Source organism: Neospora caninum, chromosome VIIa, assembly GCF_000208865.1.
Source record: "Neospora caninum Liverpool complete genome, chromosome VIIa".
Taxonomy (NCBI): domain Eukaryota; phylum Apicomplexa; class Conoidasida; order Eucoccidiorida; family Sarcocystidae; genus Neospora; species Neospora caninum.
Genome location: NC_018393.1, coordinates 1653647 through 1669484, shown reverse-complemented (window position 1 = coordinate 1669484; position 15838 = coordinate 1653647). Strand labels below are relative to the sequence as shown.

Genomic DNA, 15838 nt, shown 5'->3' with positions numbered 1-15838 from the left:
AGACGGGAAGCCAGTTGAGGTGCCCTTGTATCGCCGTTTCGAAACACGAGGGGGAGAGAGAAAGCCGGCGATGTGTCAGCATTGCACAGCGGGCATGAGGTGATGACGCGGGGGACGACGAGCCCAGGATGTTACATGCAACTCCAGCAAATTTCTGAAGACTGGCGAAAGGCGTGGGGCCTTCCTTCAACTCTGCATATGCGTATAAACGCAGGGCTCTCGTGTACACGAGGAGTGACGGCAGTGATTCAGACAAGCACGGAAACCTCACCAATGAGAGAAAACAAGGGAGGAAAAGCCTGTGGGTCCCTCTTCCCTGCATTTCATACACCCTGGCGGTGAATCACGTCTACTTCAGCCTCCAGAGGACAGCAGAGCGTGAGACCATGGGAGATCCGAGGTGAACGAGAAGGCGGTCTCTGTCAGGGTCGTGTCTCTCTCAGGCATCCATTTGTCATATTCTATTTTGAGACGGTAACGGGGAAAGAGGCAGCGGAGCAGATGAGGCGTGTCTTACCTTCTCTGGACCGGGCGCTTACGTGAAACGGCCCAACGGCGGTCCATCCTGCGAGGCGCCAGATGGAAAAAAAGGCAGAATTTTTTTCGGCCTGACAATTATATTGCCGCCTCGGTTTTCTTCCATTGAGACGACGACAAATGCCGTAGCAGGTGAAGCAGAAGAAGATCAGTCTCGGGTGTTTCGGTCCGTAAGACGCGTTGCCAGGTGCGTCGAGGAAGCGTTTGACATCGAGGATATCGACGACCTTCGTCGCTGTGCAGCTCCGGTCGCAGAACGGCCTGGTTTCGGTTGTGTAGAAAAAGATATGGCGGAGATGGAAAAATTGGGGGAAGGCAGATGTGAATCCGGTTACCATGAGTATGACAGCACCGACGCATCGTGTCGCCTATCGCTTGTGAAAGGTCAATGCCATCTTCAGTCCCACAAAGAAGGAGATGGAAATGCCGAAAGCGAGCAGGAGAGATCGCTGTCCGTTCTTTCTCAACCGCATAGCATGTCTCGTTTTGGATCTGCTTCGAACGACGACTGCCATCATTCACGTCGAGACGAAGAACGAGAAGACGAGCGCTTAGCAAATGAACAACAGAAAGGGAGAGCTAGAGATGCCTGTCTTTTTCCTGACGTGCTTGAATGCGACCGTCCTTTGTCTGCATTAGAACAGGGCTTCCGCCTGTCAGGCCGAGAGGCGGAACGGGAAGAGATAAATTCGGTAGCGGAAGTACGCGCGAAAAAGGCATTGAGTCCCTTCTATCAAGGACTTGGGTCTTCGCCAGACTGTCAGCGAGAACGAGAACATGGTGGTTTTGTCTCCGTTTCACAGCAAGATGGAGATGCTGCACCCTACTGTGAGGCTGGGGTCTGGTCGTCTCAGTTTCAGGAGAAGGGAGAAGAGATGGAACACGATGCAGACGAAGGGAAAGAAAGAGATAAGGAAGAAACTAGCAGGGACGAAGGAGAGGAAGGGACGACAGACCGTAGATGTGTAGCCCAAACGCGCACAACGAGTAAGAGTGACGGCCAGCAGACGGAGAGAACAGGAGAGGCGTGGACGAGGTGCAAAACGGACGCCGCAGACGAGGCCATTTCGACGCGCAGAAGCGACCGATATGCAGATCAAGTTGGGCGACAAATGACGAAAGAGGAGAAGGAGACTCAAAATAAGGAAAGGCCAGGAGCAGACGTAGAGCAGGGCTCGACAGGCACGAGGACGCGGGACGAGTCGAGAGAGTACAAGGAAGGAGAAAATTGGCACAGCACAATTACAGAAGAAGGCAACAGTGCGCAAGAGCAAAAGGTACGAACGAGCAAGGACAAAGAAACGAAACGCGGCAACAACGAAACGGACAGACCGGCACGCGGGAGGGAAGCACGGCTTTCAAAGGGTGCGCACGTTACTTGCCGCAGGGAAGGACACATGGGAACGAGCACTCGAGAAACTCGAACAGGCGGGGAAGGGGGAGCTCCGGCGTTCGTTGCCGCAGGCAATGCTGTACAGGTGAATTACAGCGGCACCTCACGCCACGAACAAAGAAAACTACAGGAATCACGGGAAGATGAAACCGACGGCGAGGCAGACAACGAAGCAAAAAGAGAAGGAAGTGGGCAAGGGAGACGAGAACAACCAGATACAGAACGGGAAGATGGACAAAGCGGTGGTCGAGTCCAGAGAAAGAAAAGGGACGGAATTGAGGGAGGACGAACGGAAAACGTGTGCTTAACGACGAGAAGCGGGTCTCGATTGCAGCTGTCTCGTCCTCGGAAAACTGGATCGAGAATTCATGATATCTACAGCGCGATTTCCTCTGCAGGTAAGTTTTCCTACGGCTTTTCTCACATACGACCGCCCCTGCAGTGACAGTTGCAAAAAAAGTCACTGATACGATCAGTTAGCTGTACTATACACATACGTACATTTATATTTGTGGTTGGATCTATATACACACCGGAAGGTATAGACGCAGGTTACGATAATATTTGAGAGACGTCCCCTCTGTCAGCTGTCTTCGTCTGTATCCCTGATTTTGACATACGTCACTTTTCTGATTTTATCTGCATCAACTCGGCTACAGAGCATACAGCTGTGCTTCTACCTCGCGATATCGACTGGTAAACACGAGTTTTCTGCTTGTGTCGCCTCTCCCGCTTTTGCTCCGACTTACCCCGTGTCGTCTCTCGCGTCGTCGCTCTCTTGCTTTCTTTACCCTGGTTTTTCGTTATTTTGAGTGTCGCCACCGTCTCAACATGTCCCTTTTTCTTTGTGCCGTTTTGGTATGTTGCCTTCGCAGTGGCCCATCACCCAACTGCCTCTTTGGCTGCTGCAGGGCGTGGCGAGCTTCCTCCTCCGTCACGTCAGGCGTTTTCGCGAGACTTAGGAGGCGCTCCAATTCACTGTAGTTCTCTCTTTCGATCCTGTGCAGGCGGAGATCGCAAAACAGACAAAGAATGGGGACCGGTGCCCCTCCTTCGACTTCGACGGTTTCGATGCTTGCCACATTTGTCTTGCCTTCATAGACAGGCCAAAAAAGGCGAGGTGCGATTTCGACGGAGCGAAACAGGAATAGGAGGACCGGGTTCTCTGCCTCTATCGACTGCTTCGTGTTTCGCCAATCATCAAGCTTCGGCGGATGCCTCTTCGTTTACATGCCTCCCACCGGCGTTTTCTTCTGCCAGTCCGTCGCAACTGCCTGAACATAGATCGACGACCATCGGGAGAGAAGAAAGGCGTCTCGGGGCGCCGTCTTGCGTGCTTGCAGGGAGCAGCGGCGAAGCCAAACTGGGCTCATGTTTCCTTTTTCTGTCTTCCGGTTCGCAGGAAAAGGCCCGCGAGTCGTGGCGATGTGACAGCGGGAAGCTCACGAACCCAGTGGGTGTTTCACCTCTATCCTCTGTGCCGAATGCAGCTAGTTATGGCACGTCAAAAGAAGGAGTGACGAAGCTTAGCGAAAAAGAAGAAGAGGGAGGTGATGACCGCAAAACAGAAAAAGGAGTTAAATTAAGGGGATTGAGTGAACATGCCGGTAGCCAGCAGAGGACATTGCCAGCCTCGCGTGGCGGCCTCAATATGGGAGCTCCTGCGTTAGCGTCTGACCGACAACAAAGAGAAGCTGAAATTGCCTGTTTGGTGGCTGCTAAGCAGCAAGCCGTTGAGCAGCGGCAAAACCTCACCCCGTCGACTCGCATGATGCTGCAAACTGCGGCCGGAGAGGCTGTGTCTTCGTCTCTTGATTCTTCGTCCTTTGGGTTCCCTTTTTCAGCTAATCTTACACCTGCTGACGCCCCTGTCCTTCCGCGCACAAATCGGGATGTCGAAGAAAACTCTGAAGCTTTGCTTTGTCGCCGTAACAGTCTCCCGAACGAAAGCGGGAATTCCAAGGCCCCTGCGCGTGTGCCTTGTCCTGTTGGCGTCCGTACGCGAGCCGCAGCAGTAGGCGGAGAATACAGGAACGGCGAACGGGGCCCCACCGAAAAGGAGGGCACCCCGGCGATGAACGCGAAGGTGACAGTTGGATCCATTCACTCGGACTGCGTGCCACAGAGTCGCGACGTCCTTATTGACTGTGCTATAGTGTCGACAGAAGAAAGGGCACGGTCGGCCGGTGAGACGTGGACAACCGTGGCGAGTCGACGAGAGAGAAGAACGCTAACGATAGGTTCTCCCGCATTTTCACCGGACGAAAATGAGCAGCCTGATGACGACAGAGACGTTCTGTTAGATTTGCTACACTTCACCTCGAAACGGCGGTTTCTTATGAACGAAGCAGAAGCGATTATCGCAGCGCGAATGTCGCTCAGAAAGATGAAGCGGGAGCTTCCGTTTCTGATGCGAAAAATCCTAGAAGAACGAAGAACTCAAAACGAAAGAGTCGAAGCAAGGGGGCGTTTTCTAGGGGGGCCAGCCATGCGGTTCCAGGGGACAGAGGTGAAGGAAGCGCAAATCACGGAGGTGAGGGCGGTCTACAAGGCAGGCACGCGAGATTCTCTTTGTGAGACGGCGAGGAAGCCTGAACACGGTGATGGATCCTGCTGCCAGTGCGTGTCACCTGCCTATGGAGAGGCTGGTGAAAGTGAGGGAATAAATGAGAGGACGGAGATAAAAGAAGAAACGCTTTTTTCTCCCCCTCGCTGTCGATGCTGGCCTGAGAGAGAGGTCGACACGCCTCTGGAGTCGAATGTGACAGGGCAAGGAGAGGAGGAAGAAAATACAGTGTTTGACCAAGGCGACTGTCAGACAGCAGTCTCCGTTCCGTCTGATTCCTCCTCTGCTCCACGTCTTTGTTCTTCTCCTTGGTGTTCTTCTCGTTTGCCATCTCCGCGCTCCTCTACTTATTGTTCCTTGCTTTCCCTTGGAGAGAAGGCAAGAATTCCAAGAAAGGGCAGTTGGCGGCCTGATCAAGATGACACTGCATTAAATAAGAAGTCAAAGAGAGAGGCTGAACTACACCGAGCATTCTGCACCCTTCTTGTTGGATACGGCAAATGGGAGGCGGCGCACAGCTTGAGCGTGGATGAAGTTGAAGAAGTCCTATGCTTTGCCCTCCCGTACCTTTCCAGACGTGAAATTTCCGAGTGCGTTTTTCCTCTCTCTTGCCTGAAGTTGGAAGTGCCACGCATGGCTGATTACCATGGATATTCTTTGCTGTGCCTTTGTGTACACACGCGAGTTGTGGAAAAACACATTCGTCGTTTTCAGTTCCTAATGCATTATTAAAATGCAGAGCATCTCTGTCTTTCAGGCTTTTGCTCTCGAAGCGCAGAATCTCACGATGATATTTTTTTGCCATGCTTTCGAACAGCTAAAGAGCTTAGGAATGATAGAGAAAGCAGCTCTCCTTCTCTGGCTTTACACGGTTGTCAAGCGTGAAAATTCAAGTGTGCATTTTCCCTTCCACGCGTTCTCAAGTTTGGAAGTGACATGAATAATGGTTGATGCGAATGCTTCTCTGCCAGTTGTGTTTTCATCCTCCTGTGTTCGTCTTAGATCCTAGACTGCGTTTTCGCTTCTCGTTTCATATGGTCCATAAGGTGCACATGGCGTTGTACTCCTTTCCACTGCCTAGGAATGCCAGCATTGGTGGGCAAGACATTACTGGCTTCCGTCTTTCGTCTACCTCTCCACTTGATTATCGTACATGGCTGAGGTGGCATTCGTAGTTTCACCCCTTTGTTTTGCAGAGTTGCAGAAGCACGATGCTCACGTACCCCTTTTGTCTTCATGGCTATGGCAGGAATTTACGATTCAACTTGCTCCGAGCTTTGTGTTTATTTCCTTCCTTCCTCAAGCGTGGACAGCCACAAAGCGTGTTCGTTGTTTCCCCTCGAAAGACCCTGACGTGGAATAGGCGTTCGTATCTGCCATGTGACCCATCATTTGTGTCTTTTCGGTCCATATTCAGCTTCCTCAGTGCAAACCTTCCAAAGCCGCTACCGCGTACCGTGACGCCTGCGGATCTTCAGCTGCCTGCCCTCCTGCCGTCTCTCGTCTCGGTGAGTAGTTGCGAGATATTTAACAAACAAACGGTGCATATCATTCGTTTGCTAGCGTCGTTGGTACACGGCAAAAAAAGAATATCCATACACACATGTAGACGCTTGTATTGCCACAGAACACTACAACACATACAAGTATACGTTTGTATTGCTACAGAACAGTACAACACATACATGTACATAGGTGGGAAGGGAGGTCATTGCCTACATTTGGCGCCGTAAGGCCATTGAAAACAAACGGAATTCCGTCCAGCCACAGGTCGTACTGGTGGGTGAGAGTCGATTTTTCCTTTAGAGGCCAGGGAAGGCAGGCGAGTTGCGACTGTAGACAAAAGCTCGCCAGCTAAGCCTCTATGTTGCAGGCAACATGCATCTAGACGTTTTTGCGTCCACGTGGTGCGCTTGCAGTTTTTTGTCCTTTGTATTCGTTGGCGGTTCGTTTACTTAACGGGAAGAGAGGAGACTATCGATGCTTGTTGTCTCTGTCTCTCTTTGGCACATGAGGTTTTTGTCTTTTCCAAAAGGCGCTATTTAATCCGTGTCGATTTTCTCCGCAGATGAAAGATGGTGAACTCAGAGCAGCAAAGGAGGAAAACGAGGCAGAAACCGTACTTGTGGAGGAACGAGTACGCCACATGCTTGTACTCTTATCGTCATGTATACTTCCTTTCATGTTGTCTCACTACTCTTTCGCTTTGCCTTGCTCGCATATCCACTTCTTCAGCATATCCCGTCCTCTGTCCTGACCTCAACGGCGTCCTGCTGCCTTACGTTTCGTACGTTTATTGCCCTTCCTCATCGTTAGCTTCATGTCTTCTTCCACTCTATCGACTGTCCTCGTCATCTTCTTGGTCATTTTCTCGATCCCGGCTACCCTCAGTTTCTCTGTCGTCTCGTCCATCCTGTGACGTCCAGGGGGCGGCGGCTGCTTGCGTGGCTCTCACGTAGCAAGTCTTCATGTGGAGTTTCCATCGCTTCTTCACTTGAGATTTCTGTGAACGTTTGTATCTAGTTCTGCTCTTGGGCTGCGCCCTCTTTGACTGCTTCTCTTTCCTCTGCGTGTGCCTCCCCCTTCTCGAGCTGACGTCATCGGCTTGCCTCTCCCGTGGTCATGTTTCGAAGCTTGCAAGACTTTCCTCTGCTCAATCGTCTATCCGGCAACGCTCTTCGCTGACCAGCATGGTACTTCCAGTCATTGCTTGCTAGAGGCTCCGTTAATCACATCATTTCCCGAGGTTTCCTCTGCTGTATTCACACCAGATTCGGTCGACCTGTGCCATCTTCCGGCAACGGTTCATCAAGATGCTCTCTTGGCGTCTAAACTACGAAAACCTACTCAGCCTTCATGTGAACTTCACCGATTTTTGCGACCTCTGCAAATCCAAGTAAGGCAGAAACGTTGCATTTCTTTTTTTCAGTTTTCAGCGTACTGTCTGCTGTAGCATTTCTCTGTTGGAGAAACAAATACGGCAGCTAGGTATCGCTACGGTGACATTCGTCGCTCTCTTCATCTACGTTATTCCCCATGTTGGGACCGTGCTAGGTCTCTGTGGCTTGGTACTCTCCTGTCTGGTTCACTTGCGTAGTCTCGCTTTCCGTCCTCCTTTTGCTGCGCATTTCTTCCTTCAGCGTACACCACGTCCCCCTTTCGCTCTCCGTCTTTGTCTTCTCGTATTCTTCCAGCACTGCTCTGTTCACCTTTTGACCTCATCTTTGTCCCCATGTTCCCTGTCATGGTCCTTTCGCAGGAGCCCCGTATTCACAGCTGCTTGCTTCCATCTCATGCGCCAGGAGAGTTCGAAACTCGCTTGGCCAGTTGTCGAGGCTCTCTCTACGTTTGAAGTATGAACTCTTTCCACGAGAGGCAATTGAGCGAAAACGATAAGCAGAAAAATCTCGCCAAGTGGTCAAACCATTTTTCAGCGAATACGTCCGCGGCCATGCACATGTTGGACATTTTAGGAAGCCTATTCCTTCTTGCAGTGCCTCACGTTCAATCTTATAGCACAGTACATAACATGAAGAAATTGGGCGCATATATTTCGAGTATTTGGTGAAAAGGCACGTGCCTCGAAAGAGCGGGCATATATATATATATATATATATAATCTGGTTACGTTCCCAAGACGAATTGTGCGTTTATTGTTTCGCGAGGCGTATATGTCGGCTCGCATTTTGTGTCCCCTTCAGGTTCTGTACGCGGGCTGGTATGTAGCGCAGCGCGTGCTGCACGCAGACGGGGTATGTCCCCAAAGGCTGTTCTGTCACTCACACCACCGGAGGCCGTCTGCGGCAAAAGGCAGTATTGTCCACCACCTCCGCCATTTGGGTTTTCGCTCCCTCACAGTTTGTTGCTGGAACTCGCGAGCTAAAACACGCGAGGTAGCTGCAGGCCAACACGCCCGCATAGACCTACCTCTATCGTACAGCATGTTAAATTGCAGCAAAGCAGACGCAGCAGATACCGCATTAAAACGGTGGCGCTCCGACCGCATGGGAACCAGGCTATTCGGGCATCAAGATAGAGGAAGGGACAGAGGAACGCGTGTGGCGAATTCTCACACCGTTCTTCAGTCAAACGGCGCAAGAGGATTCGAAGCAAGAGGTACAGCCGCTGACGGCGTTACCGGACGAGGCAATATGCGGTACGCTCCGCAGGGAGCGAAGGACGAGGCAGTCAGAAAACGAGAAGAGGCTGGAAGCAGCACGACAGCAGACTTCGTAGTGTCTCCAGAGGCATGCTCGGCGAAACCTACAGAAGAACTGGACACACTCTCCCTGTGTGAAAGTGACAGCAGTCATTGTGCCGAAATGTTTCCGTCGGTTCGCGTACGAAGTGGCGACGAACAAGAAAGACCATCAGGAGAGTGGAAAAGAGACGCGAGCGGACGAGCCGGCCGATATGAAGAGGAAGAAGTAAAAGAAACTGCGAAGGGCGATAATGCTGGTGACATGGAGTTGGGTTCGAGAAGACGAAAAGGCGCTGTTGGGAAACTGGAGATTGGTGGTGTAGACGGATGTAGCTGTTGTGCAGTTGAGCTTCTGACGAGCTTAGGTGTAGCTGAATTGCTTTCGTTGCTAGATCAGAAAAGATTGAAAGTTTTGGCGGATGCTGGGTTGGCTGACGAGCGTGAGCGTGAGGGTGGCGAGACTCAAGGATTTAATGATCGGCGCGCCGAGTCAATTGCTCTCAGTCGGGAACACAACACGGAGTTAGTCAGAAAGGTGGCAGAGTGTGTGGAACACTTGAGGCAAAGCGGCAGCTTTTGCTTGTACCCTCACTCCTCTCATAGGGACTTCCTGTAACGCGAGAAAGAACTCGGGCTAGGTAACAGTTTTTTATACAGAGAAAACGTAAACTTCTGATATGCAACAAGGTTGTTCAAGCTGTTGTAGTCGGAAGAATGGGGCACTAATACATCTCGTAAAAAAGGAGCTTGCACATATTGCTTCCCTCAAAAGTCCAGGGAACGTGACAGGGAGCGTAGTGCAGTTGCGGGCCAGTTCTTGGTCTCCGTATTTTGTTTGGAAATCCTTGGGAATCTCACTGGATGTTTCCGTTCTCATGCACTTCATGGGTGAACGAGCAGGACTACCAACGGCACCCGTTTGTTGGTAGCCGACCCTTCTTTACACCGAGGATGTTTCGTTTTTCAGTTTTAAGGAGCGCCATGGTAAACTCATTCTGAATCACTCTTGAGCGAGTACTGTGATATCTGGTTTCTGATACATTTATTTGGCACCAAGCTTGCACGGGTATGCACACGTCCCAACAGTATCACCACTGGGGTGCTCTCTTCACTCCATGGATATGGTGGGCTGGTCTTGACCCGGGGGTTAACCGCGTCAGGCGCTAGGATTTGTTCTTGTTCAGTTATTGCCGTACGGAGCCGTGCTTTTCCCCTCGCGTGCATAATTAGGTCGGGATGACATGTCTGTATCGCCCAGATAATTACATTATGGACTGTCGGAAGCAGGAAGTGAGGTTGACATACGATAAGGCATCATTAACTCCTTTAGCTGTGTAGACCAACGTGGCAACCGTATCGCTAGACGCTCGCTTGAAGTATTGTGATAACAATACAGAACGTTCTTGTTTATCGTAACTGGACGAAACTTCCTGCTGGCGCACCTCGGTCGTTTGAGTCTGTCTACAGAATTGTGTGTAGGCTTTCTTTCGGATATTTGTTTGTCTGTAACACCGGTTTCTACTGTCGCGTATGCAGCGTTTTAATGCATTTCATCTGAGAAACTTGAGCGCTTTCCCTGTTCTAAAGTTTCATCGTGCTGAGAGCAATTTGCGAACCTAATCAAATATGTAACTCCGTTCATGGAAACAAAAGGAACTTGAACAGATTGTATTTTCTGAAACGTGATTCGGTCACCTCAACACGTTCCGTTTGTTCGGGAACGGCTCCCTTATGTAAGTGTAACGCATGTGCTCGATGGCATATCGAGGAGAAGTTATATGCGATGGAACATGTGCAGAAGGTTTCACACACCCGGTGCAACACACGACATTGTTCATTTTCTGCAGTATCCCCAGCATACGTGACATTCCACACATGGTATACGTGTAGAGATAGCCTTCAATGGCCAAAGTTAGAAGGAAGATAAAATAGGATTGCAGTAGGAGAGACGTCTGATAGACTTTGACAGTCTAGGAAGGATGAGACCTCAGAATAGGAGAACAGGATCAAGCACAGGCACTGATTAACGACAGTGCGGAAGAATGAACATCGCGATAGCCTCGTTTTATGCGGAGCTGTAGTATATTGGTATTGAAGACAAATCCGAGACTGACTAGCCACCAGACAAGAAGAACGGTTACCAAAGGACTGCGCTGAGATCGAGCCAGCTCGCGTGTGGGAGACAGTGAACTGTCTTGCTTGTCTTCGGGAAACGCAAGTAATTTTCAGTTTCCCCTTTCAAAAGGATTTTGTACATGCGCGAGCCCTCTGGAATTGCGTGTTTTTCCAAGGTAAAACAGCCTCTACTTTTCAAGTGTGAATCCTGCTCTGTAACAAATAGCGGCAAGTGTTCTGTTTCGTTCCGTTTGCACAGATCGCCAGTAACGAGTATCAAAACTACAGTGCCGAAAATCCGGCCTCCAGTCTTTCTTGTTTCTTTGAGAAGAAATAATTCACGAAAATGCTGCTTCCGAATCAGCTTTTTTGTGTGGCAAGTGCCACAATGCTGTTTTCTCTCTTCCTCTCCGAAGGGAGAAGAGGGTTGTACGAGGCACAGGCACTACGACCCTCTCGAGCAACAGGTCAGGATTTCCGAGGCTACGAAGACAAGACTGGCACCTTTGCCAACGCTGAAGGTTCACATCTCAGCGCTGGCTCGAAATCCGACGATTGTGAAACTGCGGAAGAAGGGCACGAAAATATGCGTTCATTCGCTGAGCAAGCGGGGCATGGGAGTGAGTAGTGGCCGCACAGATAGGGAATTGTCGTACCGTGATGCTGTTACGTTTTGACATTAAAATGAAAGAATCGTAAGTAAAATTCGTTCTTGGTCTAAAAAGGGGCTGCGGTGTATCGCTCTGCTGTCTTCAGTACATGCGACGACGGACGAAGAAGGGCTAGTCAGTGCGGCTGCAAGTACGTAAGCCACATTGCGGAACGACAAATATCCACGTTGTGCGGCGCCTGTACCTTGATCTTCCCGCGTATGAACGCCTGCACTTTTCATCCCTGTGCACGAGTAATGTTGGTTTATTCGCAGGAATAGCGCAGCTAAACCCTGAAGAGACCGTAGAAAGATGGCACGCAGAACAAGGTCGGTCCCAAGTTCGTATACCTGTTGGCTGCAGACAGGAAACTCAGTTGCGATCTCTTTCCGAGTGGCTTGCCTGACATGTTCCACTTCATATTTCTGTTTCTGTCCACCCATTTTCTCAGCCCGAGGAACACAAGTTGGTGATTTTCTGGACAAACTTCTTGGGACAAAGAGTATGCCAGCTCTCCTCCCACCGGTAGATATGGTGGGGAGCGCAGCCTGCGATCACAAGCCCTCACTAGGAGAACCTCCCGTCGACCGTCTTTGTGGTATATGCCATTACAGATATAAAAGTTACTGACGAAGAGCGGGAAAGGATCAAACCGTTTGCTCGTAAGTGGAACACCTATTAGAAACATGTTCTCGACGATTCCTACTCCATGCTTGCCAAAACTCCCTCGACCTTTCCTTACCCGCGCTTGCGTTGTGGTTTCTCCCTTCAGAGTAGCAGCATCTGGACCTCGATCATACACCTTCTCTGTGGAAAAAGTTCAAAAGTACGTGTTTCACGAGATACAGACTCTCACAAATGGTTATACGCCTCGCAAGCTAGCTGCTGCTGTACTGCTGTCATGATGCCTTGCACCCTTGCCACGGGCATGTTGCTTTTCTTCAGAAGATCACCATTCCCTGGAGAGCTTTATCGGACACGTCAAGAGCCGTAAGCGCTTAGTCGCAGCAATCGAGGACAACTTTCGCGGCCCCTATCGTCCTTCCATTTGTACAAACAGGCGAACCTCGCGGCAGGCGGTATTTGTCTCCCTATTTGTCATTCGATCTCGACCCCTGTGCTTTCTGTTATGCTGTATAGAGCTCTTGCGCCCAGACGGGAAACAAGCGGGTAAGATCGTTGTTGATGAAGATACTGGCTGACCCTCGAAAAAAGGTTGGTGCTTGAGGGCAGCGACTGCGTTGGTGAGCACGAGTCAGTCGCTCAAGCACACTGTTCCGTCGCTAAATATTTTCGAAAGATCGAGATGTGGGGGAAATCGAAGTGTTATGAGTTTTTTCCTCTCATTAGGAGGCGCACACAAGAAATCTTCAGACGAGAAAGAGTCAGACGCCGACAAAAAAAGCTGGGGATCAGGTACGGACAAGACGTTGAAGTAAATGCTTATAGGTTTGGAGCGTGCCCACCTCTTGGGAACCCAATGACTGCTCCTAGAGTGGCCCACGGCTACTCTGCATCAAAGAGAAAGGGGGCTTGCTGCTGTCAGAAAGACCAGTATATTGGTATACATGCACATGAATGCGTCTGAACGCACGCATTCGCAGAAGCGGTTCTATTTCCACAATAGTTATCATCTTCACTACGCTCTGGTACACAATAGAACTTGGATCCGGTGAACACAGGCATTCAAAATGTAAAGGAGTAGTCAAACTGGTAGTATATACTCCCAAGTGCAGCTCATTTAAGCGTGGAGCTATACGCATATCTGGTTACAAGCCTATGCACTGGAAGCAATGGGATCTGACACTGATGCGACTGATATGTATGTCACATGCAGCAATAGGCGAAGCTGTAGACTACGCGGGAGACAAGGTTGCTGAAGGCTGGAATGCGCTGGCTGCAAGATTTACGAGTCCACAAAGTAACCAGGTGGCTTCCGAGGCAGCAGCTCGGACAGCAGAAGAAAGGGGAGATGTGGACGCTGTGTCTGAGACAGCGCATCGGCCAGTGACAGAACTAGGGCCGGATGAGAAAAAGCCAACGGCCGATGGAACGATGAAGCTTGCGTGCGAGTGCAGAACTGCGCAAGCAAAGCCTCATCACTAAATCAGCGTGTTGTATCGTTGTTCCGTGAGAAGCAGCCAATCCCCAAAAATGGAACAGTTTCGTTAGAGTTTTCAAAAAAAGCCTTCCATTCAAGCAGTTCCAATCTGGGATGATTTGGTGCTTGAAATTGCTATGGACGAAGCGGTTATAATTAGGTTTTGAGCTCGGCATATCTCAGTCGTTTCTTCTCGCTGCTGAGTGAAATACTCGGGACGCCAGTGGACATGGGGCTACCGGCCTATGAGACGCGATGACGTCACGCGTAGAATGTCTATCGGTTAAGTTGAGGGGGCACCACAACCGAACATGTTTTTGTGGAAACAACAACATTACTAGTTGCTGTCTTCTAAAAACAGTAGCCCAGCTTATCATCGATTTCGACATCAGCAACTCTGATGTCGCAAGTTCAAACTAGCTCTGTATCTTTGTTTCCAAATGGCTCAACCATCTACCTTAACGGCGAGTGGCGGTAATGCCTAGTGATTGCCAGTGTGCTCACAATCTCAGATAAGGGGTCTTGCCTGTCAGACACGTTTCTATTGTTTCATGGCTGTGCCGCGAACTGAGGTGTTTCCTTGAAGGAATTTCTCTGACTTAGATGTAGACAGCATGTAGGTGCGTCGTGATTGCTGGTTGTTTGACATTCAGATTAGAAAAGAGATAATAGCAGTAAAACGTCCCATAGGCAGTAGTATGCTTTAGGTCAGCTTTTGCATTTCTCGGGGGCAAGCAAAATCCCTTCCGAAAGTCCGTCACTTCTTCGGACGATTAGGCTCATTTTGTGTAGATCAGATCCCCCGCTGATCTGCCACCACACCTGAATGTATATGTATTTATACAGTTCCCGCTACCGGATACAATCAATACGACATCATTGAAATACATTTTTCGGCTAACTTCCGACCAAAAATAGCGTAGCTCTTTTAGGTTACGATGAAGCCCCACATCGTGTGTGTTTACGCGAGTCGGCGTGCGCTTCATTTACATTGACAGGACACTCACTTTGGGGCTTCTTATGTAAAGACGCACGGGTCTGATTTCGCTGCATTTTGCCAGTGACACGTGCACGACTCCCATCTTCCGAAAAATTGAAGTGGTCCTCTGGAACGGACTAGACTGTCTTTTTGCGGTGTATAAGCCGTCCATCGGGTTTTTAAAGGAAATAGTTCTCCCGGTTCTTCTTTTATGCAGAGGCGTACGAGTTTGCGTGCGCATCCCTACAAATGAGAGCTGTATTACGCAAGTAGAGGAGACCCAAAAAAATTGTTGAAATGCTCCACAAGAGAAATGGATTAAAAGTATTGAAGCGAAGACTGAGCGACAGAGTGTCTGTGTCGAGACACACACACGCATGTTGCAGGAGATCTCGTTTTTTCTAGCAAGAGCAGGTATGGGTATACCAGCCGGTTTTAGTTGCCGTTTGTGCGAACAAGCACAAGCTGGAGAGACGAAATAAACGAATGCGCTCGTTCAAACTGGGGAAGGGAAACATACTTTTGGATGCGAAGTGCACACGTCGATTCACAGTTTTTTACATATTCATGTGCACATATACACACTGGTCTCGCTTTTGCCTGAGTCTAAAACGTAAAACCCCTGCCACTCGGCCGGGTATGCATGAAAAGCATGTACCCATATATATGCGCAGTTGCTTCTTTCTGGGTTCCATAGTAGTAAATAGCACAACTAGAACCCGTTTCATGTTCTCCGTATCTCAGCTCTCCTGCGAATCCCAGGAAGCTGAACGAAAGAAGATTGCGTCCCTGCAACACAGCAGATGGGCCGTTCTCAAGATGGAGACAGCAGACCTTCAGCACAAACTGAGCCGCAAAGTGGCCCAATTAACCAAAGTTATTTTCCACCTCAATGTGAAACATGAAGAACATGACGCTTACATGAAAGCCGTCTCCGAGGCCTACGAGAGGGAAGTGGAGTCAATCGTATCCGACGTGAATCACAAGCTTCATTCGTGCGTTGAAGCCTTCGAAGAGCACCGCAAACAACAGATCTCTGAAAAGGTGTCAGTATTCGGCGCACCGACAAAGCAAACAGATGTTTTCTGAAGGGCAGCCTCGCAAGCCGAGCCTCCTTCTTTGCCGGTTGGGTTTACTAGTACACACCCTGTCGTTAAGGAAGTGTGTCCGGGGTTCTATTACTGTAATGCCGACTTGAAAGTCGTGGTTCCATGCCCTTGCAGTGTAGCTTCTGGAGTTCCCGACATATCAAGAACGCAGAAAGGCTCCGGGTACACGCCTCGACTTGTGGTGCCC

General features: G+C 49.9%; 2 protein-coding genes across 2 annotated transcripts; both read left to right on the top strand.

The window, feature by feature from the left end:
- Nucleotides 1–833: 833 nt before the first annotated feature.
- Nucleotides 834–9313, top strand: NCLIV_021200 (conserved hypothetical protein; the record flags this gene model as incomplete). The annotated part of the gene is made up of 7 exons (XM_003882315.1): nucleotides 834–2328; nucleotides 2842–5073; nucleotides 5772–6008; nucleotides 6512–6633; nucleotides 7268–7392; nucleotides 7756–7849; nucleotides 8198–9313. 7 exons carry the CDS (start codon nucleotides 834–836, stop codon nucleotides 9311–9313), a joined length of 5421 nt encoding a protein of 1806 aa, XP_003882364.1.
- Nucleotides 9314–11158: 1845 nt separating this feature from the next.
- Nucleotides 11159–13568, top strand: NCLIV_021190 (conserved hypothetical protein; the record flags this gene model as incomplete). Its single annotated transcript, XM_003882314.1, has 10 exons — nucleotides 11159–11432; nucleotides 11569–11613; nucleotides 11738–11791; nucleotides 11914–11964; nucleotides 12077–12124; nucleotides 12240–12288; nucleotides 12408–12452; nucleotides 12603–12632; nucleotides 12796–12878; nucleotides 13300–13568. 10 exons carry the CDS (start codon nucleotides 11159–11161, stop codon nucleotides 13566–13568), a joined length of 948 nt encoding a protein of 315 aa, XP_003882363.1.
- Nucleotides 13569–15838: the final 2270 nt, after the last annotated feature.